The sequence below is a fragment of the Musca autumnalis genome, unplaced genomic scaffold (genome assembly GCF_047663935.1).
Source record: "Musca autumnalis isolate F117 unplaced genomic scaffold, ASM4766393v1 scaffold_1, whole genome shotgun sequence".
In the NCBI taxonomy this organism is placed as follows: domain Eukaryota; kingdom Metazoa; phylum Arthropoda; class Insecta; order Diptera; family Muscidae; genus Musca; species Musca autumnalis.
Window position 1 is genome coordinate 53,643,158 of NW_027411644.1, and position 23,635 is coordinate 53,666,792.

At 24.6% G+C, this 23,635-nt stretch overlaps 1 protein-coding gene across 1 annotated transcript in view; it reads right to left on the reverse strand.

Moving 5' to 3' along the window:
- Positions 1-23,635, reverse strand: part of LOC141397648 (heparan-sulfate 6-O-sulfotransferase 3-B-like) — a 290,759-nt gene that overhangs the window by 251,392 nt on the left and 15,732 nt on the right. Inside the window, 2 exon segments of the mRNA XM_073974213.1 lie at positions 12,327-12,388; positions 12,391-13,247. Coding sequence (XP_073830314.1) covers positions 12,327-12,388; positions 12,391-12,778 — 450 coding nt within the window. The 5' untranslated portion in view covers positions 12,779-13,247.

Below are 23,635 nucleotides of genomic sequence, written 5' to 3' on the forward strand. Positions count from 1 at the left end.
AAATCAAAAAAGTTTTTTACAAATCGTGAATTTTAAAAACAAATTTTTTTTGCACAAAGCGTGGATTAAAATAAAAATTCTTGCACAAAGCATGGATTTTGAAAAAAAAAGGTTTTTGCACAAAGCGTGATTTAAAAACTAATATTTTTTACAAATCGTGGATTTCTTAAAAAATATGTTTTCACAAATTGTGGATTTAAAACATACAAATCATGGTTTTTAAAAAAATATTTGTTTCACAAATCGAAAATTATTTTTTCACAAATTGTGGATTTTTAAAAAAATATTTTTTCTTAAATATTAAAAAAAAAATATTTTTTCTTAAATCGTGGATTTTTTAAAAAATATTTTTTCACAAATCGTGGACTTTTTAAAAAATATTTTTTCAATAATCGTAGATTTTTTAAAAAATATTTTTTCACAAATCGTAGATTTTTTAAACAATATATTTTCAATAATCGTAGATTTTTTAAACAATATATTTTCAATAATCGTGGATTTCTTAAACAATATATTTTCAATAATCGTGGATTTTTAAAAAATATTTTTTCAATAATCGGGGATTTTTAAAAAATATATTTTTTCAATAATCGTGGATTTTTAAAAAATATATTTTTTCAATAATCGTGGATTTTTTAAAAAATATATTTTTTCAATAATCGTGGATTTTTTAAAAAATATATTTTTTCAATAATCGTGGATTTTTAAAAAATATATTTTTTCAATAATCGTGGATTTTTAAAAAATATATTTTTGCAATAATCGTGGATTTTTAAAAAATATATTTTTGCAATAATCGTGGATTTTTAAAAAATATATTTTTTCAATAATCGTGGATTTTTAAAAAATATATTTTTTCAATAATCGTGGATTTTTAAAAAATATATTTTTTCAATAATCGTGGATTTTTAAAAAATATATTTTTTCAATAATCGTGGATTTTTAAAAAATATATTTTTTCAATAATCGTGGATTTTTAAAAAATATATTTTTTCAATAATCGTGGATTTTTAAAAAATATATTTTTTCAATAATCGTGGATTTTTAAAAAATATATTTTTTCAATAATCGTGGATTTTTAAAAAATATATTTTTTCAATAATCGTGGATTTTTAAAAAATATATTTTTTCAATAATCGTGGATTTTTACAAAATATATTTTTTCAATAATCGTGGATTTTTAAAAAATATATTTTTTCAATAATCGTGGATTTTTAAAAAATATATTTTTTCAATAATCGTGGATTTTTAAAAAATATATTTTTTCAATAATCGTGGATTTTTAAAAAATATATTTTTTCAATAATCGTGGATTTTTAAAAAATATATTTTTTCAATAATCGTGGATTTTTAAAAAATATATTTTTTCAATAATCGTGGATTTTTAAAAAATATATTTTTTCAATAATCGTGGATTTTTAAAAAATATATTTTTTCAATAATCGTGGATTTTTAAAAAATATATTTTTTCAATAATCGTGGATTTTTAAAAAATATATTTTTTCAATAATCGTGGATTTTTAAAAAATATATTTTTTCAATAATCGTGGATTTTTAAAAAATATATTTTTTCAATAATCGTGGATTTTTAAAAAATATATTTTTTCAATAATCGTGGATTTTTAAAAAATATATTTTTTCAATAATCGTGGATTTTTAAAAAATATATTTTTTCAATAATCGTGGATTTTTAAAAAATATATTTTTTCAATAATCGTGGATTTTTTAAAAAATATTTTTTCACAAATTCCGGATTTTTTAAAAAATACTTTTTCACAAATCGTGGATTTTTTAAAAAATATTTTTTCAATAATCGTGGATTTTTTAAAAAATATTTTTTCAATAATCGTGGATTTTTTAAAAAATATTTTTTCAATAATCGTGGATTTTTTGAAAAATATTTTTTCAATAATCGTGGATTTTTTAAAAAATATTTTTTTCAATAATCGTGGATTTTTTATAAAACATTTTTTCAATAATCGTGGATTTTTTAAAAAATATTTTTTCAATAATCGTGGATTTTTTAAAAATATTTTTTCAATAATCGTGGATTTTTTAAAAAATATTTTTTCAATAATCGTGGATTTTTTAAAAAATATTTTTTCAATAATCGTGTATTTTTTAAAAAATATTTTTTCAATAATCGTGGATTTTTTAAAAAATATTTTTTCAATAATCGTGGATTTTTTTAAAAATATTTTTTCAATAATCGTGGATTTTTTAAAAAATATTTTTTCAATAATCGTGGATTTTTTAAAAAATATTTTTTCAATAATCGTGGATTTTTTAAAAAATATTTTTTCAATAATCGTGGATTTTTTAAAAAATATTTTTTCAATAATCGTGGATTTTTTTTAAAAATATTTTTTCAATAATCGTGGATTTTTTTAAAAATATTTTTTCAATAATCGTGGATTTTTTTAAAAATATTTTTTCAATAATCGTGGATTTTTTTAAAAATATTTTTTCAATAATCGTGGATTTTTTAAAAAATATTTTTTCAATAATCGTGGATTTTTTAAAAAATATTTTTTCAATAATCGTGGATTTTTTAAAAAATATTTTTTCAATAATCGTGGATTTTTTAAAAAATATTTTTTCAATAATCGTGGATTTTTTAAAAAATATTTTTTCAATAATCGTGGATTTTTTAAAAAATATTTTTTCAATAATCGTGGATTTTTTAAAAAATATTTTTTCAATAATCGTGGATTTTTTAAAAAATATTTTTTCAATAATCGTGGATTTTTTAAAAAATATTTTTTCAATAATCGTGGATTTTTTAAAAAATATTTTTTCAATAATCGTGGATTTTTTAAAAAATATTTTTTCAATAATCGTGGATTTTTTAAAAAATATTTTTTCAATAATCGTGGATTTTTTAAAAAATATTTTTTCAATAATCGTGGATTTTTTAAAAAATATTTTTTCAATAATCGTGGATTTTTTAAAAAATATTTTTTCAATAATCGTGGATTTTTTAAAAAATATTTTTTCAATAATCGTGGATTTTTTAAAAAATATTTTTTCAATAATCGTGGATTTTTTAAAAAATATTTTTTCAATAATCGTGGATTTTTTAAAAAATATTTTTTCAATAATCGTGGATTTTTTAAAAAATATTTTTTCAATAATCGTGGATTTTTTAAAAAATATTTTTTCAATAATCGTGGATTTTTTAAAAAATATTTTTTCAATAATCGTGGATTTTTTAAAAAATATTTTTTCAATAATCGTGGATTTTTTAAAAAATATTTTTTCAATAATCGTGGATTTTTTAAAAAATATTTTTTCAGTAATAGTGGATTTTTTAAAAAATATTTTTTCAATAATCGTGGATTTTTTAAAAAATATTTTTTCAATAATCGTGGATTTTTTAAAAAATATTTTTTCAATAATCGTGGATTTTTTAAAAAATATTTTTTCAATAATCGTGGATTTTTTAAAAAATATTTTTTCAATAATCGTGGATTTTTTAAAAAATATTTTTTCAATAATCGTGGATTTTTTAAAAAATATTTTTTCAATAATCGTGGATTTTTTAAAAAATATTTTTTCAATAATCGTGGATTTTTTAAAAAATATTTTTTCAATAATCGTGGATTTTTTAAAAAATATTTTTTCAATAATCGTGGATTTTTTAAAAAATATTTTTTCAATAATCGTGGATTTTTTAAAAAATATTTTTTCAATAATCGTGGATTTTTTAAAAAATATTTTTTCAATAATCGTGGATTTTTTAAAAAATATTTTTTCAATAATCGTGGATTTTTTAAAAAATATTTTTTCAATAATCGTGGATTTTTTAAAAAATATTTTTTTAATAATCGTGGATTTTTTAAAAAATATTTTTTCAATAATCGTGGATTTTTTAAAAAATATTTTTTCAATAATCGTGGATTTTTTAAAAAATATTTTTTCAATAATCGTGGATTTTTTAAAAAATATTTTTTCAATAATCGTGGATTTTTTAAAAAATTATTTTTCAATAATCGTGGATTTTTTAAAAAATATTTTTTCAATAATCGTGGATTTTTTTAAAAAATATTTTTTCAATAATCGTGGATTTTTTAAAAAATATTTTTTCTATAATCGTGGATTTTTTAAAAAATATTTTTTCAATAATCGTGGATTTTTTAAAAAATATTTTTTCAATAATCGTGGATTTTTTAAAAAATATTTTTTCTTAAATCGTGGATTTTTAAAAAAATATTTTTTCACAAATCGTGGATTTTTAAAAAAATATTTTTTTACAAATCTTGGATTTTTTAAAAAATATTTTTCACAAATCGTGGATTTTTAAAAAAATATTTTTTTACAAATCTTGGATTTTTTAAAAAATATTTTTCACAAATCTTGGATTTTTTAAAAAATATTTTTTCAATAATCGTGGATTTTTTAAAAAATATTTTTTCAATAATCGTGGATTTTTTTAAAAAAAATATTTTTTCAATAATCGTGGATTTTTTAAAAGATTTTTTTTAAATAATCGTGGATTTTTTAAAAAATATTTTTTCAATAATCATGGATTTTTTAAAAAATATTTTTTCAATAATTGTGGATTTTTTAAAAAATATTTTTTCAATAATCATGGATTTTTTAAAAAAAAATATTTTTTCAATAATCGTGGATTTTTTAAAAGATATTTTTTAAATAATCGTGGATTTTTTAAAAAATATTTTTTCAATAATCATGGATTTTTTAAAAAATATTTTTTCAATAATCGTGGATTTTTTAAAAAATATTTTTTCAATAATCATGGATTTTTTAAAAAATATTTTTTCAATAATCGTGGATTTTTTAAAAAATATTTATTCAATAATCGTGGATTTTTTAAAAAATATTTTTTCAATAATCGTGGATTTTTTAAAAAAAAATATTTTTTCAATAATCGTGGATTTTTAAAAAAAAAAAAATATTTTTTCAATAATCGTGGGTTTTTTAAAAAAAAAATATTTTTTCACAAACCTTGGATTTTTTTAAAAAATATTTTTTCACAAATCTTGGAATTGTTAAAAATATTTTTTCACAAATCGGGAATTCTTTAAAAAATATTCTTCACAAATCTTGGATTTTTTAAAAAATATTTTTTCACAAATCGTGGAATTGTTAAAAATATTTTTTCACAAATCGGGAATTCTTTAAAAAATATTCTTCACAAATCGTCAATTTTTTTAAAAATAATTTTTCACAAATCGTGATTTTCTTAAAAAAATAATTTTTCACAAATCGTGATTTTCTTAAAAAAATAATTTCTCACAAATCGTGATTTTCTTAAAAAAAATATTTTTTTCACAAATCGTAAATTTTTTAAAAAAATATTTTTCACAAATCGTGGATTTTTTAAAAAATATTTTTTCACACGTCGTCACTTTTTTAAAAAATATTTTTTGTTGAAAAATATTTTTTCCCATATCGTGGATTTTTTAAAAAAATATTTTTTTACAAATCGTGGTTTTGTTAAAAAATATTTTTTCACAAATAGTGGATTTCTTAAAAAATATAGTGGATTTTTAAAAAATATTTTTTCACAAATCATGGATTTTTTAAAAAATATTTTTTCACAAATCGTGGATTATTTAAAAAAATATATATTTTTTATCAAAAATCGTGGATATTTTAAATATAATTGGATTTTAAAAAAGTGCGTTTCCTAAAAAAGTATTTTTTTCATAAATTGTGTATTTTTAAAATTGGTTATTTTGAAAAATATTTTTTTCAAAATTAGTGATTTTTAGAAAATATTTTTTTTCACAATTGGTTATTTCAAAAGAAAGACTTCACATATTTTTTTACATAATTGGGAATTTAAAACAAAATTTAATAGATCGTGGATATAAAAAAATATTCTTTCAAAATTGGGGATTTGTAAAAAATATTTTTTTCATTAAACAAATTTATTTTTCCACAAATCTTTGATTTTAGAAAATCATATTTTTCAATAAATCGTGGATTAAAAATAAATTCATATGCAAATCATTGATTTTTGAAATTGTGTTTTCACAAATCGTGGAATTTTTAAAAATATTTTTTCACAAATCGTGAATTTTTTAAAAAATATTTTTTCACAAATCGTGAATTTTTTTTAAAAAAAAAAACTTTACAAATTTTTTGAAAATAATATTTCCCAAATCCACTATTTGTGAAAAAATAATTCTTCATAAATTATAAATTTATTAAAAAAAATTGTAACAAATCGTAATTTTTTTTAAAAAATATTTTTCTACAAATTGATTTTTTTAACAATTTCTTTAAAATTAATGTTTTTTAAAAAATATTTTTTTTTTTTTTCAAAATTTGGGGTTTTTAAATATTTTGTCAAAATTTTATGATTTTAAAAATATCTTTTTACAAATTGTGGATTTTTTATTATTATAAATAGAGTACTCTTAATTCGTCCTCGTCGACAACCTATCCCTCTTTGTTTTCCAATGTATTTGCAAAATCGAATTCAATTTTGACGTTGCTTTTAATATGAACTAAAACCAAACATTTGCGGCTTTTAATTTAAATTCAATTGCAATTTATTCACGGAATTGTGTTGATGCAATTTTGTTGTAAAGAGAAAAAATATAAAATTCAAATAAATACATATCAGTTGTCCGTTTGCCAACTAGTTGGTGGTTAGCAATTTATGTAATAAAAAAATAACAATATAAACAAATAATAAATAATATGAAACATTTTCTTGCTAAAAGACTAACATGTTTTTAAATGTTCAGAATGTATATTTCCACAGGGAAAGTTTTGAAACCCCTAGTAGCGTGCATAATAATTTACAGAGCATATCTCACGCGTGTTACATTTCTCCCACTCTTTTTACATGTCTCGGGGACCGGGGAGCTAGTCAGTTCTGTAATATACGAAAAGGTACACACAACAATATTTTTTATCTTACATAAACATTTTCTTTCTTGTTAGTGTAACATTATTAACAACAACAACAATATTAGTGGAGCGTTCTGGCTCATTTCCCGGTCTACATTTGAATATGTTTATTTGAGCTAAATACCAAAAACAGAATGAAAAACTATCCCATCGACAACATGATAGAGAAAATGTAAACTTAAATTCAAAACTAATGAACTATTTTGAGAGCACAAACATAAGACGGCAGTCGATGGTGCTTTTTCCGGCGTTCCTGCAACCAAAAAAAAAAAAAACAATAACACAACTTGAAAAAAAAAACTCAAAAAAATTTTTGCTCAATTTAATAATATGCTCCTTCATATCAACAGGTTATTTTTAAATCAATTTTAATATTTGGCTACTAACTCTGGAACTGATTTCTTATGTTGTTTGGTATACCGCGGTACCTTCCGCGTATTATTGCCGTTTTTTAATTTGTTTATTTGGAAGCAAAAAATTAATATTTATAAATTCACTCAAAAAACAAATACAACAAACAAATAAATACAAAGTACATTTGGTTTCAATTTCATTATTATATGCAAATCGTTATTTATTATTTTTCATCAGATAAAATCTCGACATTTATTCTATTACGACGTATATATTTCATTTTTATTGCATTCTTTAAAATGCTTTTAATTGCACTATTTTTTTGTGTCCAAGTTTATTACTCCAGAAATTATTCACAAGTCTCGGTGAGGAAATTGGGGAGATGAGAGTTGTCACCATTAGCTACCAATAAATTGTTTTCATGTTTCAGTACGGAAACAAAAAAATGATAACGAATGCTAATTACTCTCACCTAGGCCAGAAGTCATTTTAATGATAGTAATCTAATTTGTGGAGGGGAATAAATTGAAAAATAAAAATAGGAGTGGAAGTGCAATTTATGATAGGTAAGCTTCAGCAAAAACTAGTAGTGAGAAAAGAAACAACACGATTTGTGAAAAAACATTTTTAAAAACTTCCTCTTGCAAAATATTTTTTTTATAAAAAATGCACGATTTGTGAAAAAAATTTAAAAATTTCCTATTGCAAAATATTTTTTTAAAAACTTCCCCTTGGAAAATATTTTAAAATATTTTTTTTAAAAAATCCACGATTTGTGAAAAAATATTTTTTAAACACTTGCTATTGCAAAATATTTTTTAAAAACTTCCTCATGCAAAATATTTAAAATATTTAAAAAAAATCCACGATTTATGAAAAAATATTTTTTAAAAATTTCATATTGCAAAATATTTTTTAAAAACTTCCTATTGCGACATATTTTTTTAAAAAAAAATCCAATACAGTATAGTGTCAATAGTCCGGACAACGCGGTAATCCGGACACTAATAATATTTACACGCGGCAATTTTTTTACCTCACTAATCCGGACACTCATTCGTTTTGTTCTACATTGAATTATTTCTGTTATTCATTCCATTGTTTGTAGTGGTAATTTGTTTTTTTTTTAACAAAAAAATAAATTCTAAACTAAATTCATTCGTTGTGAGCAAAAATTAGTCCTATTTTGGAAGCTGCGCCCGAAGAGTGGTCTTTGCAAACGTAAAGTGCTGAATATGATTAGGCTTAAAAAGCCAAAAGAAAGATGATGATCGGATTTAACCACCCGTGTGAAAAGTAGCATAATGGTTGAATGTGTGCAGACATGTCCCATGTCCCATGGGAATTCATTGAACTCTTAATTTTGCAAAGTACCTCTTTGGACATAATAGCTTAACTCGAAAGAGAATTAGTTCAAATATCACTATAAAATGACCTTCGCTTTAATAAGGCAAAAATAAAAAACAAAATAACTTTGTTCAGAGTTTTAGGGTTCTAATTAGCGAGAGGTTGGTTTAAGGGGTGTTTACACTAGCAATCAATGTCATATGACGATGGAAAATTTCAGGTCATTTGACATGTAGAGAAAATCGTCCGAATGATTCTTTTGTCCATTGCTTGAAAATGTGGCAGATGACAATAACATATTTCCATGTTTGGGTTACAGACCAAACTGCCTGCAATTGGGAAGAACGTCATCAGGTCAAAAGTTTGGTAAGGAAAAAGTTACTCCTAAACATTTTACTATCCTCAAATTTCATTTGGTAAAATATTTACCAAGGGTTTTTCTGAAAAAATTATAGAAAGAAGGAAATTTTTCAGTGGGTATATATGTCCCCAAAAACATCTCCGAAGGTACTTCTCATACTTCTCTCATATTATTGAGTGAATCCCGATCCATATTAGCTCAATGAGATGGGACCCACTTTTTATAGAAGATTACGGACACCTCTTGCGGAAAAATTGCTAATTTACTGATGAAATTTCGCCAAAATCACATCGAGCGGTATTTTTACCACCGTCGAAAATGTGCTGTTTTCTCACCAGGAAATCGAACCCAGGCATAAAATCTTAACATACGGTATATTTTTCAAATTCTTATTTATATACGACTTCGTTTATGTTAAATAAAATTTTTATATTGATTGATTAAATTTTGCATTATTTATAATTTAAACACAAAATTGTGTGTGCTTCGTAACTACTCGGTAATCCGGACAATTCGATAATACGGACACTGCCAAAACATGTGGTGTCCGGATTATCGAGATTATACTGTATTTCTGAAAAAATATTTTTTAAAAATTTCATATTGCAAAATATTTTTTTTTTAACACGATTTGTTATGAAATGCACGATGTGGAAAAAATATTTTTTTAATCCACAATTTGTGAAACAAATATTTTTTTAATCCATAATTTGTATAAAAAAATATTTTTTTTTAAATAAAATCCACGATTTGTGAAAAAAATATTTAAAAAAAATGCAAAATTTTGTGGAAATTTTTTTTTTTTTTAAATCCACGATTTGTCGGAAAAATATTTTTTACAAAAACTACGATATGTAATTTTCTTTTAAATCTACGATTTGTGAAAAATGTTTTTTTTAATCAACGATTTTTATTTTTTTAAATCCACGATTTGTAAAAAATCATTTTTAAAAATGCAGGATTTTTTGAAAACAGTATTTTTAAAAATTCACGATTTGTGACAAAATTTAAAAAAAAAATCAAACATTTGTAGGTTTTTTTTAATTCTCTATTTATAATTATTTTTAATTTAACGAATTGGGACACAGTATTTTAGAAAAGGAACTTTTTGTGAAATAATTTTTTTTTTAATTCACGATTTTTTTAAATCCAAAAATTGTGAAAAAATTAAAAATCTACGATTTGCGAAAAAAAATTTTAAATCTACGATTTGTGAAAAAATATTTTTTTCTTTTGATCTGATCTGATCGAGAATTTGTTTGGCACTACCTAAATCGAACAAATTCACATGCAAACAAAAACCAATTTTTATTTTAAAAAATTCACGATTTGTGCAAAGAATATTTTTTTAAATTCAGATTTGCAAAATATTGTCTGAAAATCCATGATTTGTGAAAAATATTTTTTGTTAATATCTACGATTGTGAAAAAATAATATTATAAAAAATCCACGAATTGTGACAAAATAAATATAAAATATAATTTTTAATAAATCCGCTATTTGTAAACAAATGTATTTTTTAAAATCTGGGATTTGTGAAAAAAGTTAATTTTAAAAAAAAAACTGCGAATTGCGAATAAAATTATTTTAAAAAAATCTGCGATTTGTGGAAAAATAAAAAAAATATATTTTTTTAAATCCGCGATCCAAGATTTGTGACAAAAAAAATAAGTTTTAAAACTCCGCGATCCACGAATTGTAAAATTGTTTTTCTAATCACCGATTTGTGAAAAAAAAAATTTTTAATCCAAGATTTTTGAAAAAATAAAAATAAAAAATTCGCGATTTTTGAAAAAAAGTTAAAAATACAAGACTTTTGAAAAAAAATTAAAAATCCACGACTTTTGAAAAAAAAATTAAAAATCCACGTCTTTTGAAAAAAATTAAAAATCGAAAAATCGTGAAAAAAATATTTTTTAAAAAATTCAAGATTTGTGAAAAATATTTTTAATAAATCCACGTTCTCTAAAAAATCCACGACTTTTGAAGAAATTTAAAAATCCAATATTTGTAAAAAAAATTTTTAAAAAATCCACGATTTCTGCAAAAATATCTTTAAAAGATTCACGATTTGTGAAAAATATTTTTTTAAAAAATCCTCGATTTGTGAAAAAATATTTTTTACAAAATCATCGAATCGTGATTTTTTTTTTGAAAAAATATTTTTTAAAAAATCCACGATTTCTGCAAAAATATTTTTAAAAGATTCACGATTTGTGAAAAAATATTTTTTAAAAAATCCTCGATTTGTGAAACAATTTTTTTTACAAAATCCTCGACTTGTGAAAAATTTTGAAAAAAATTAAAAATCCACGATTTGTGAAAATTTTTTTTTAAAAAAATCCACGACTTTTGAAGTAATTTAAAAATCCTATATTTCAGAAAAAAATATATTTTAACAAATCCACGATTCTGCAAAAAATTTTTTAAAAGATTCACAATACAAATATAAAAAATATTTTTTTAAAAATCTTCGATTTGTGAACAACCATTTTTTACAAAATCCTCGAATCGTGAATTTTTTTTTAAATTTTTTTTGAAATAATATTTTTTTTAAATACACGATTTTTGAATTTTTTTTTTAAATCCACGATTTGTGAAAAATTTGAAAAAAAATCACAATTTGCGAAAAAAATATTTTTTTAAAAAATCCACGATTTGTGAAAAAATTATTTTTTTAAAAAATCCACGATTTGTGAAAAAATTATTTTTTTAAAAAATCCACGATTTGTGAAAAAATTATTTTTTTTAAAAATCCACGATTTGTGGAAAAATAATTTTTTTAAAAAATCCACGATTTGTGAAAAAAATATTTTTTTTAAAAAATCCACGATTTGTGAAAAAATATTTTTTTAAAAAATCCACGATTTGTGAAAAATTTGAAAAAAATTCAAATTGTGAAAACAATTTTTGAAAAAAAATCACGATTTGCGAAAAAAATATTTTTTTAAAAAATCCACGATTTGTGAAAAAATATTTTTTTTAAAAAATTCACGATTTGTGAAAAAATATTAAAAAATATTTTTTAAAAAATCCATGATTTGTGAAAAAAATAATTTTTAAAAGATCCACGATTTGTGAAAGAATTATTTTTAAAATTCCGCGATTTGCGAAAAAATATTTTTTAAAAATCAACGACTTTTGGAAATCCCTTAAAGAATAATTTTTAAAAATCCATGCTTCCACGACGATTGCTGTATGAAAAACCTTAAAAAAATTACTGTTTTGTGATGATGGAGTATTGAACCCAAGAATGTGGCGACATTGCGCCTCATATAGTTCCTCTTAAAATCCTCCAAAGAAATTAAACCCTGCTAAGGTCCCCTTAAATACTAAATTTATAAAATAGTAGTTGCATTTTTTTTTCAAACTTACCTGATCTTGACAAAAATAACCGAAACCAATTATTCCAGCTATGGCCAAAAATAGGCAGATTCCAGTGTTCGTATTTTTGAACGTGGTTCCATTTCTTGTGTTTCAAAAACACCGCGTGGTAAAAGTAGAGCAAAATCACTGCCAACTCGAACTGAAACGTTTTTGTGCATGTCCTTGGCGTTGATGACGTTGCCAAGATTTTTGTTGTTGTTGCTGTTGTTATTGTTACTTTGGATGTGATTGTGATTCTTTTTATCACAATATTGAGTGACGATGCTATCGCTAATGTTGTTGCTGTCGACGATGTTTGCTATTGTATCCTCAGTTTTACTGCTACGACGACTGCTGTTGCTGCTGCTGACGTTGCTGCTGTTGCTACTACTGCTGCTAATGTTGTCTATGCTACTACGATGGCTTTTGCTGACATTCGTTTTTTCTTGCGTTAAAGGCATTATCCAACAACCAGATCAACCATTGAGCCGCAATGAAATGTTAAAACTTAAAAGTGGGAAAAGAAAATGTTGCAAGGACGATAGCACCAACACTACCGCACGCAACACGCCACATTGAGGAGTAGGAGGATATAACAAAAACAACATTTAAATGAAAGCAAAATCAAAAGCAAAAGATGATAATGGGGAGCCGGCAGAGGTTTGAATTTAATGGAATTTTTTGTAGAAGTTTTCGTATTCTCTCTTTGCGTGTGAGAAGAAAGAAATTTAGGGCTATACGACTAAGCCAACAGGATATGTATTTAAAGGGGGTGTGAAAGTTTTTGTTTGCTCCTTGATGTTTATTTGATGTTGAACTTTTATCGGTAATGTTTTTCTTCAAAATTCAAATATATTGCGTGAAGTCATGGTGTTTAAAGATTATTTTTACGCGATTTTGTTCAATTTTGACGGCAATGGGCATTCCTTCCTGAAAATACAAAGAAAAAGTGGGAATTTTTTAGAAATAGGAATTACAAGAAATTTACACAATAATAAAACAATTTCTAATTAAAGTGAAATTTATAAAAATATTAAACAAAAACTATGAATTGTAAAAAATATTCTTAAAATTTGTGAAAAAAAATATTTCCAAAAAAAAATATTTCCAAAAATATCTCCAAAAATATTAAAAAAATGCACGAAAAAAATATTTAATACTCATTCACATTGGTTTTAATTTAAAGTCCGTTAAAAATCCACGCTCATAGATGTAAAAGTCATTCAAACAATTCTTAAAAATTCTACGGTCATTGGAGTGTAAGGCCCTTAAAAATATTCCAAGAATCCACTTTCAAAGAATATTGAAAACTGTAAGAATCTAATACAGTTTTCAATATTCTTTGAAAAGTTCTAGATTTTATTCGTTAAAAATACCAGTTGGTCTATATACTAGTAGGTCTATCTAAAATACCAGTAGGTCTATCTAACTTTTATTGATAGTAAAGTTGTTAAAATTTATTTTGGAAAATATTTTTTTAATATACCCAATTTATGAAAAAACATTTTTTTTTAAATTCCCGATTTTTCTTTTTTAATTCTTTCCAGATTTGTTTTAATAAATTTGGTTTATTATTCCAGTAGCCGTATCCTGTAACTTTTATCGTTTGAAATGTTATTAAAATATCCTTGAAAATCCAGATTTTTGAAATGCTATACTTAAACAAAATTCTAGACTTAAAAATATTCTTATATAAATTCAAATATTATAAAAATATTCTTTGAAATAAGCCCGATGTTTGCAAAATTATTTTTTAAATCCCGATTTTTGAAAAAGATTTTTTTAATTAACATTTTTTAAAAATATATATTCCAGATATAATTTCAGATTCCAAGGACTTCAGATTTCGAAAAACATTGCAGATTTTTAAACAAATGTTTTCTTTTAATTCACAATTTTTTGAAAAATATTCTAAAAAATTTTGGATAAAAAAATTCTTCCTTCACACAATACCCAATTTAAAAAATAAATAAAAAAAAAAATTTCATATTTTTGGAAGGAATAATTTGATAAAAACCGTTTTATTGGGAAAATTTTTTTGAAAATTCAGCTATTATTCTGTTCAAAAAATTTTAAATATTTTGAAAAACCCACGATTTGTGATCCTTTTTTTAAAAAAATACACCATTTGTGGATTTTTTTTGAATCTACGATTTGTGAATAGATATTTTTTAAAAAATACATGATTTGTGTAAAAATGTTTTTTTTTTTTGAAAATGTTGCCTTATTAGGCGAAGATAATTTTTTTAGTATTAACTTTTAATTAATTTCTCGTTAGAATCAAGCTTAATGATCAATAATGCAAGTGAAAAAGGAAATGCAAGTGAAAAATCCAGGATTGGTGAAAAAATGTTTTTAAAAAATCCAAGATTTGCGAAAAATTATTTTTTAAAAAATACACGATTTGTTATTTTTTAAGCCCACATTTTGTGAAAAAATATTTTTTTAAAAAAATCCACGATTTGTGAAAAAATATTTCTTAAAAAATGCACGATTTGTGAATTTTTTTAAGTCCACGTTTGGTTAAAAAAATTGTTTTTTTAAAAAATACTCGATTTGTGAAAATAAGTTTAAAACCACGATATGTGAAGCAATATTAAAAAAATACATGACCTGTGAATTTTTTTTAAATCCACGATCTGTGAAAAAATATTTTAAAAAAATGCACGATTTGTGAAAAAATATTTTAAAAAAATCGACTATTTTTAAAAAAATATTTCTTAAAAAATCGACTATTTTTAAAAAAATATTTTTAAAAAATCCACGATTTGTGAAAAAATATTTTTAAAAAAATCCACGATTTGTGAAAAAATATTTTTAAAAAATCCACGATTTGTGAAAAAAATATTTTTAAAAAATCGACGATTTGTGAAAAAATATTTTTAAAAAAATCGACGATTTGTGAAAAATATTTTTAAAAAATCCACGATTTGTGAAAAATTATTTTTAAAAAAATCCACGATTTATAGAAAAAATATTTTTTAAAAAATCCACGATTTGAGAAAAATTATTTTTTAAAAAATCCACGATTTGTGAAAAAATATTTTTAAAAATGGATTTATGGAAAAATATTTTTTAAAAAATCCACGATTTGAGAAAAATTATTTTTTAAAAAATCCACGATTTGTGAAAAAAATTGTTAAAAAATCCACGATTTGTAAAAAAATATTTTTTAAAAAATCCACGATTTGTAAAGAAATATATTTTTTTAAAAATCCACGATTTGTAAAGAAATATATTTTTTAAAAAATCCACGATTTGAGGAAAAATATTTTTAAAAAATCCACGATTTGTGAAAACAAATTTAAAACCACAATTTGTGAAACAATTAAAAAAAAAAACCAAAACTTGTGAATTTTTTTAAATCCAAGTTTTGTGAAAAAATGTTTTAAAAAAATTCACGATTTGTGAAAAATATTTTTTCAAAAACCGACGATTTGTAAAAAAATATTTGTTTAAAGAAACCCATTTGTGGGAAAAAAATTTACAATTTTTTAAAAGTCCACGATTTGTGAAAAAATATTTTTTAAAAAAATCACGATTTGTAAAAATCTTTCAAGAATTATTTTCTTTAAAAAATAAAACTATTTTCTTAACAAAAAAAAAACAAATTTACAAAATCATATACAGTTTGTAAAGTAATTGTTTTCAAACAGAGAAAACGAACACTTCATTCATTAATTAGTGAAAAATGACAAATAGTTGTGATAAAAATGTCGTTTTTTTTTTTTTTGCAAAAATTAGTTTGTCGACTTGTTTAAGACCAGATAGAATTTATAAATAAAAAAAAATTAACCCACTTAGTTCAACAATAATAACACTGGACAACAAAATTGAACTTTTCTTAAAATTACAAGGATCCCCGCATCAGGAACCTATAACTTATCCTGATGACGTTATTTTACTTTATAGTACTAAAATACGTAATTTTACGAAGTCCGATCTGGGTTATCAATATTTTCGCCATAGATATTTCAAAAACAGTTTGGGTCGAGCACACATAATCTTCTGAAAGAATTTATTATGAAAAACATCAATAAAATATATATTTTGACCGCAGATAACGAAAATGTGAATAAAAACGGTAGAATATGGTCCTAAATCATATATAAAAAGCGAAAGCTTTTGGAGATGTTAATATTATAGCTACAAATTTCTTTTGTTCAGAGACTTATAATGAAATTTGATTTGGAACACTTCTTTTGACACAATTCCCAAAAAGTGAAGTATTTTAGGAGATTTAGACTCAGTATGGAATAAATTTTAATTAAGAGTCTAAAAGTTTAACAAATAATTTTTACCTATAATATCTAATTTTGTAACGTCTAAAACTAAATTTCATGGTACTTTCATGCATCAACTCGAAACTCGAACAAAACAAATTTATTCAAAAATATTTGAGTGTTTTGTTGGCAAACTTGATGTATGTACATTAGTGTTATGACTTTTTTACAACCTCATATCCCTGTATCATAGCGTGATGAGTTTTGCCATAAGATTACATAAAATCTTAATTATAAGGTGATTCGGTGAAAAAACCTCACGCACAAAATGATTTTAAAATTTGAATTTATCAAAATTGTGGACAATTTTTTTAAGTCACTGAAAACAGATATATAATTGAAAATAAACTTTAGAGCCACACGAGTTAATTAAAATGACATAAAATTTATTTCCCACTATTTTTCTACAATTCTGAGAATCGTAAAAATGTCGTAAACGCTTTTATTCAAAAATATAATTTTTTAACAAAAAATTTAAAATTTTTTCAAAGTGACTTTTTTCGCGACTTTTTTAATATTTGAATCAAAAAAACGTTATTATAGTTATTAGTAGGCTTATATTTATTCATACGTGCAACAAAAAATAATTTTTTGAAAAAAATTTTTTTTCATTTCATATATTTTTTCAAAAAAATTATTTTTTTTTAAAAATCGATTTGTGCGTGAACTTTTTTTTTATATTTCAATGGAATAAACGATAGCATAGTGATTAATAGGCAAAAGTTCATTCATCCCTGCTACAGGAAATCATTTTTGAGGAAAAATGTCAAAAAGTCATAACCCTAATGTACATATGTATATATTTTCTTGATATATATTGTAAATACTAAATTTCATGGTACTTTCATGCATCAACTCGAAACTCGAACAAAACAAATTTATTCAAAAATATTTGAGTGTTTTGTTGGCAAACTTGATGTATGTACATTAGTGTTATGACTTTTTTACAACCTCATATCCCTGTATCATAGCGTGATGAGTTTTGCCATAAGATTACATAAAATCTTAATTATAAGGTGATTCGGTGAAAAAACCTCACGCACAAAATGATTTTAAAATTTGAATTTATCAAAATTGTGGACAATTTTTTTAAGTCACTGAAAACAGATATATAATTGAAAATAAACTTTAGAGCCACACGAGTTAATTAAAATGACATAAAATTTATTTCCCACTATTTTTCTACAATTCTGAGAATCGTAAAAATGTCGTAAACGCTTTTATTCAAAAATATAATTTTTTAACAAAAAATTTAAAATTTTTTCAAAGTGACTTTTTTCGCGACTTTTTTAATATTTGAATCAAAAAAACGTTATTATAGTTATTAGTAGGCTTATATTTATTCATACGTGCAACAAAAAATAATTTTTTGAAAAAAATTTTTTTTCATTTCATATATTTTTTCAAAAAAATTATTTTTTTTTAAAAATCGATTTGTGCGTGAACTTTTTTTTTATATTTCAATGGAATAAACGATAGCATAGTGATTAATAGGCAAAAGTTCATTCATCCCTGCTACAGGAAATCATTTTTGAGGAAAAATGTCAAAAAGTCATAACCCTAATGTACATATGTATATATTTTCTTGATATATATTGTAAATACTAAATTTCATGGTACTTTCATGCATCAACTCGAAACTCGAACAAAACAAATTTATTCAAAAATATTTGAGTGTTTTGTTGGCAAACTTGATGTATGTACATTAGTGTTATGACTTTTTTACAACCTCATATCCCTGTATCATAGCGTGATGAGTTTTGCCATAAGATTACATAAAATCTTAATTATAAGGTGATTCGGTGAAAAAACCTCACGCACAAAATGATTTTAAAATTTGAATTTATCAAAATTGTGGACAATTTTTTTAAGTCACTGAAAACAGATATATAATTGAAAATAAACTTTAGAGCCACACGAGTTAATTAAAATGACATAAAATTTATTTCCCACTATTTTTCTACAATTCTGAGAATCGTAAAAATGTCGTAAACGCTTTTATTCAAAAATATAATTTTTTAACAAAAAATTTAAAATTTTTTCAAAGTGACTTTTTTCGCGACTTTTTTAATATTTGAATCAAAAAAACGTTATTATAGTTATTAGTAGGCTTATATTTATTCATACGTGCAACAAAAAATAATTTTTTGAAAAAATTTTTTTTTCATTTCATATATTTTTTCAAAAAAATTATTTTTTTTTAAAAATCGATTTGTGCGTGAACTTTTTTTTTATATTTCAATGGAATAAACGATAGCATAGTGATTAATAGGCAAAAGTTCATTCATCCCTGCTACAGGAAATCATTTTTGAGGAAAAATGTCAAAAAGTCATAACCCTAATGTACATATGTATATATTTTCTTGATATATATTGTAAATACATATTTCATTTATTCGGCTACTTATATTGAAATTTGAGGAGAATATTTTTGTCTTTGACGTCTTCTATCTAGAATGAAGTTTTGTGGGACAAAACATAATAAAGTCAGATAAAGTACAACATTAACCCTAAAACGTGATTTCACTTTTGGCATATTCCTGACGTTTAGGTACGATTTAGAGTATTGATGTATTCGGGGACCTATAGTTAAAGTTTATGGCAAATAATTGTGTAGAATATTTTGATCTGATACGATCACATTTCAAAGGAGTTTTTAAACGTTTTTGAAAAAACGGACCAAAAAGACCCGTTTAGTGACTCACATGAGGGTTAATTTTTTTTCATAAAAAGATACCTCGCATTGTTGTCAGTAATATTGCCAAAGACACTTTATACTTAAAATGCAAGGATGCCAAGGAATCTGATGCCGAATATTTCAAATCCTGTAGAAATGGGCGGAACTTTCCACGCCTATTTAGGTTACTTCCCTACGTAAACTTTCAAAACGCCGATACACGTGTCTTCTTTTTTTCGGTCCTCTTTCATAATCTGGCAGAATTATCGTGTAATTATTTTTGTGTTGTACAGTGTAACCAAAACTAATAATTAACATGTAATGCAAACACCTCATTTCTTCCGCAAATGCCTAAAACTCATGACATTTTATGTATTTTATTCTTAATAAGGATAAACTACAAACAAATATAAACAATATTATGTATAGAATATCCATACTAAGAGGGTTACCATATGGACCAACGGGGACCAACGCATGTAAACAACATTTTATCGCAATAATTTTTCATTTTTTCACTAATTAATGTATGAGAAGTTTTCGTTTTATGAGTTTGAAAACAATTACTCGGCAAACTGTATCTCCGGTGTGTTCCAAATATTGCGTAAAAAATAGTGCATGACATGTACTCATATTTTATGACTTGTTATGTTATGTATCTGTGTCTACATGGCATAATTTTTAGTTCAAACTCCAAATCCTTTTGGCTTTAACAGAGTATTTTGTCTGCTGGTACTAAGGTAGAATGAATGCCTATGTAGGAATAAATAAAAAACGTCGACAAATATTGCATTTACCAAAGCCGGAAATACCCTTTTCAGCCCTTAGTTTTTTTGCATAACTTTCAGTTTTTAAGCATTCCATTTTTTTTTTTAATTTTCAACCAAAAAAGAAGGAATCACATTCAGTCAAATAAAAAATGCAACTCATTTCGTTTGGTGTGGTTTTGTGTGTGTGTGCAAGTGTACAATCTATGAATTTATACTGGTTTTGCATTCCTATATTCAAAAGGATGAAACTATGATATTCCTGAAAAAATATCCAGGATAGTTGTGTTTCATTCATTACTAAACTATGCTCGACAACACCATACGTAAATGCTTTGCCGTATTTGTTCGGCCAGTTTGTGTCCCAGCATACATCTATTGGGGTTGTAAAGAAAACTGGAAATGTTCCGATTTGAAATACTTAAAATAAATATCAAGTCTCAATAGCTGTCAACAATCTCATTCGGGCTGGTATTTTGTCCGACACAATTTACGAGTCTTCTGCGAATTGACAGATAGTTTCATTGAAGTATTGAGGTGGCTTCTTGTTTTGGTTCTTAATTCGATATTCTAACATGTTTGAATACTCTTTTTTTGCACTTGTGTAGACGTCAATGAACCTACAGTTATTTTTTGAGAAAGAGGTTATATTTGACCTTTCAAAAATTAAAAAAAAAAAACTATGAAAAACTCAAATTAAGAAAATTAAAAAAATTGTTTACTGGGTAAGTTTTCCGTTTTTTTTTCACCTCACATTTTCATTCAGTTTTTAAAATGCTATTTCAGCTGTGATGTTTGTTTTTAGGGATATTTTTGTTTTTGCTGCAATAAACCGTAAACAAAAAATTGTTAAGCGTTTTTTCCACTCACAACGTAAAATTAAGTTTTCAACTCCTATTCTTGTTTTTTTTTATCATAAAGCGGAAAAAAATGAAATGGATCATTTGATGGTTGGCTGTAAACGGCTGCAACACATTCTGAAACCAAGAATAATGAAAAAAACTAAAGCATTAAACCTCTACTACACCGCACACATGCTTTTTATACCCTCCACCATAGTATGGAGGGTATATTAAGTTTGTTTTTCCGTTTGTAACGCATTGAAATACTCATTTGCGACCCTATAAAGTATATATATTCTTGATCAGGGTAAAATTCTAAGTCGATCTGAGCACGTCCGTCCGTCCGTCCGTCCGTCCGTCCGTCCGTCCGTCTGTGGTAATCACTCTAGCATCCACAAAAATGGAGATAGGACGCTGAAATTTTGGGAAAATGCGTCTTTTGTTTGCAGGCAGGTCAAGTTCGATGATGGGCTATATCGGTCCACGTTTTGGTATAGCCCCCATATAACGGTACCCCCCGATTTACGGTATTTTGACGTTTTTAGCTACATTTTCAGACCGATTTGGCTATAATTTGACATTTAAGGTTCTTATGTGTCAATAAACATATATAACAAAACTTGTGGACATAGGTCCACGTTTTGGTATAGCCCCCATATAACGGTACCCCCCGATTTGCGGTATTTTGACGTTTTTATCTACATTTTTAGACCGATTAAGCTATAATTTGACATTTAGGGTTCTTAAGTATCAATAAACTTATATAACAAAAGTTGTGGTATAGCCCCCATATAACGGTACCCCCCCGATATACGGTATTTTGACGTTTTTAGGTACATTATCAGACCGATGTAGCTATAATTTGACATTTATGATTCTTAAGTATTAATAAACTTATATATTAGAAGTTGTGGACATAGGTCCACGTTTTGGTATAGCCCCCATATAACGGTACCCCCCGATTTACGGTATTTTGACGGTTTTAGCTACATTTTCAGATCGACTTAGCTATATTTTGACATATGGGGTTCTTAAGTGTCATTAAACTTATTTAACAAAACTTGTGGACATAGGTCCACGTTTTGGTATAGCCCCCATATAACGGTACCCCCCGATTTGCGGTATTTTGACGTTTGTAGCTACATTTTCAGACCGATTTAGCTATAATTTGACATTTAGGGTTCTTAAATGCCAATAAACTTATATAACAAAAGTTGTGGACATAGGTCCACGTTTTGGTATAGCCCCCATATAACGGTACCCCCCGATTTACGGTATTTTGACGGTTTTAGCTACATTTTCAGACCGATTTAGCTATAATTTGACATTTAGGGTTCTTAAGTATCAATAAACTTATACAACAAAAGTTGTGGACATAGATCCACGTTTTGGTATAGCCCCCTTATAACGGTACCCCCCGATTTACGGTATTTTGACGTTTTTAGCTACATTTTCAGACCGATGAAGCTATAATTTGACATTTGAAGTTCTTAAATGGCAATAAACTTCTGTGTCAAAACTTGTGGACATAGGTCCACGTTTTGGTATAGCCCCCATATAACGGTACCCCCCGATTTACGGAATTTTGACGTTTTTAGCTACATTTTCAGACCGATATAGCTATAATTTGACATTTAGGGTTCTTAAGTGTAACTAAACTTATATAACAAAAGTTGTGGACCTAGGTCCACGTTTTGGTATAGCCCCCATATAAAGCTACCCCAGATTTACGGCATTTTGACGTTTTTATCTACATTTTCAGACCGATTTAGCTATCAATTGACATTTAGGGTTCTTAAAAGTCAATAAACATTTATAACTAGTGGACATAGGTCCATGTTTTGGAATAGCCCCCATATAACGTTACCGCCTGATTTCAGGTATTTTGAGAATTTTACCTACAAGTTTTAACCGAATTATCTGTCATTTGACATTTGAAATTCTTAGTGGTCACCACACCTCTCCACCAAAAATTGTCAAGAAAGCCCCCATATAACGGTACCTTCCGATTTTCAGTAATTTGATGATTTTACCTACAATATAAAACCGAACTAGCAGTAATTTGACATTTGAAGTTCTTAGTGGTCACAACACCTCTCCATCAAAAATTGTCAACATAAGTCCATGTTCGGATATAGCTCCCATGTAACGGTACCTCCCAATTTTCAGTAGTTTGGCAATTTTAGCTAAATTTTTTAACAGAACTAACTGTAATTTGACATTTGAAGGTTGTAGTGGTCATCACACATCTGCATCAACAATTTCCAACATAGCCCCAATATAACGATAATTCCCGATTTTCGGTACTTTGAGGATTTTACTTAAAATGTTTAACCGAACGTAGGTCCATGTTTTTGTATAGCCACAAAACAAACCTCCCGATTTTCCGTACCTTAGCTTTATTTTTTGGACTTTCTGAAATTTGTTCATTTAAGTTCATATTTTCGTATAGCCCAGATACCTCCGAACTAGCTGTTAATGACATTTGAAGTTCCCACGTTATGTACCGATTTTCGATATTTTGAGGATTCTAGTTAAATTTTTACCCGAATTAGGAGCTATTTGGCATTAAAGGCTCCCATCAAAAACTGTCAACATAGGTCCATGTTTTATTATAACCCCTATATAACAGTACCTCCCAATTTCTAGCCCACCAAAAATTGTCAACAGTTAGATATAGGCACCATAAAAAAGGACCTCCCGAATGAAGCATTTTATATACATTATCTGATATTTTAACGTACTCACT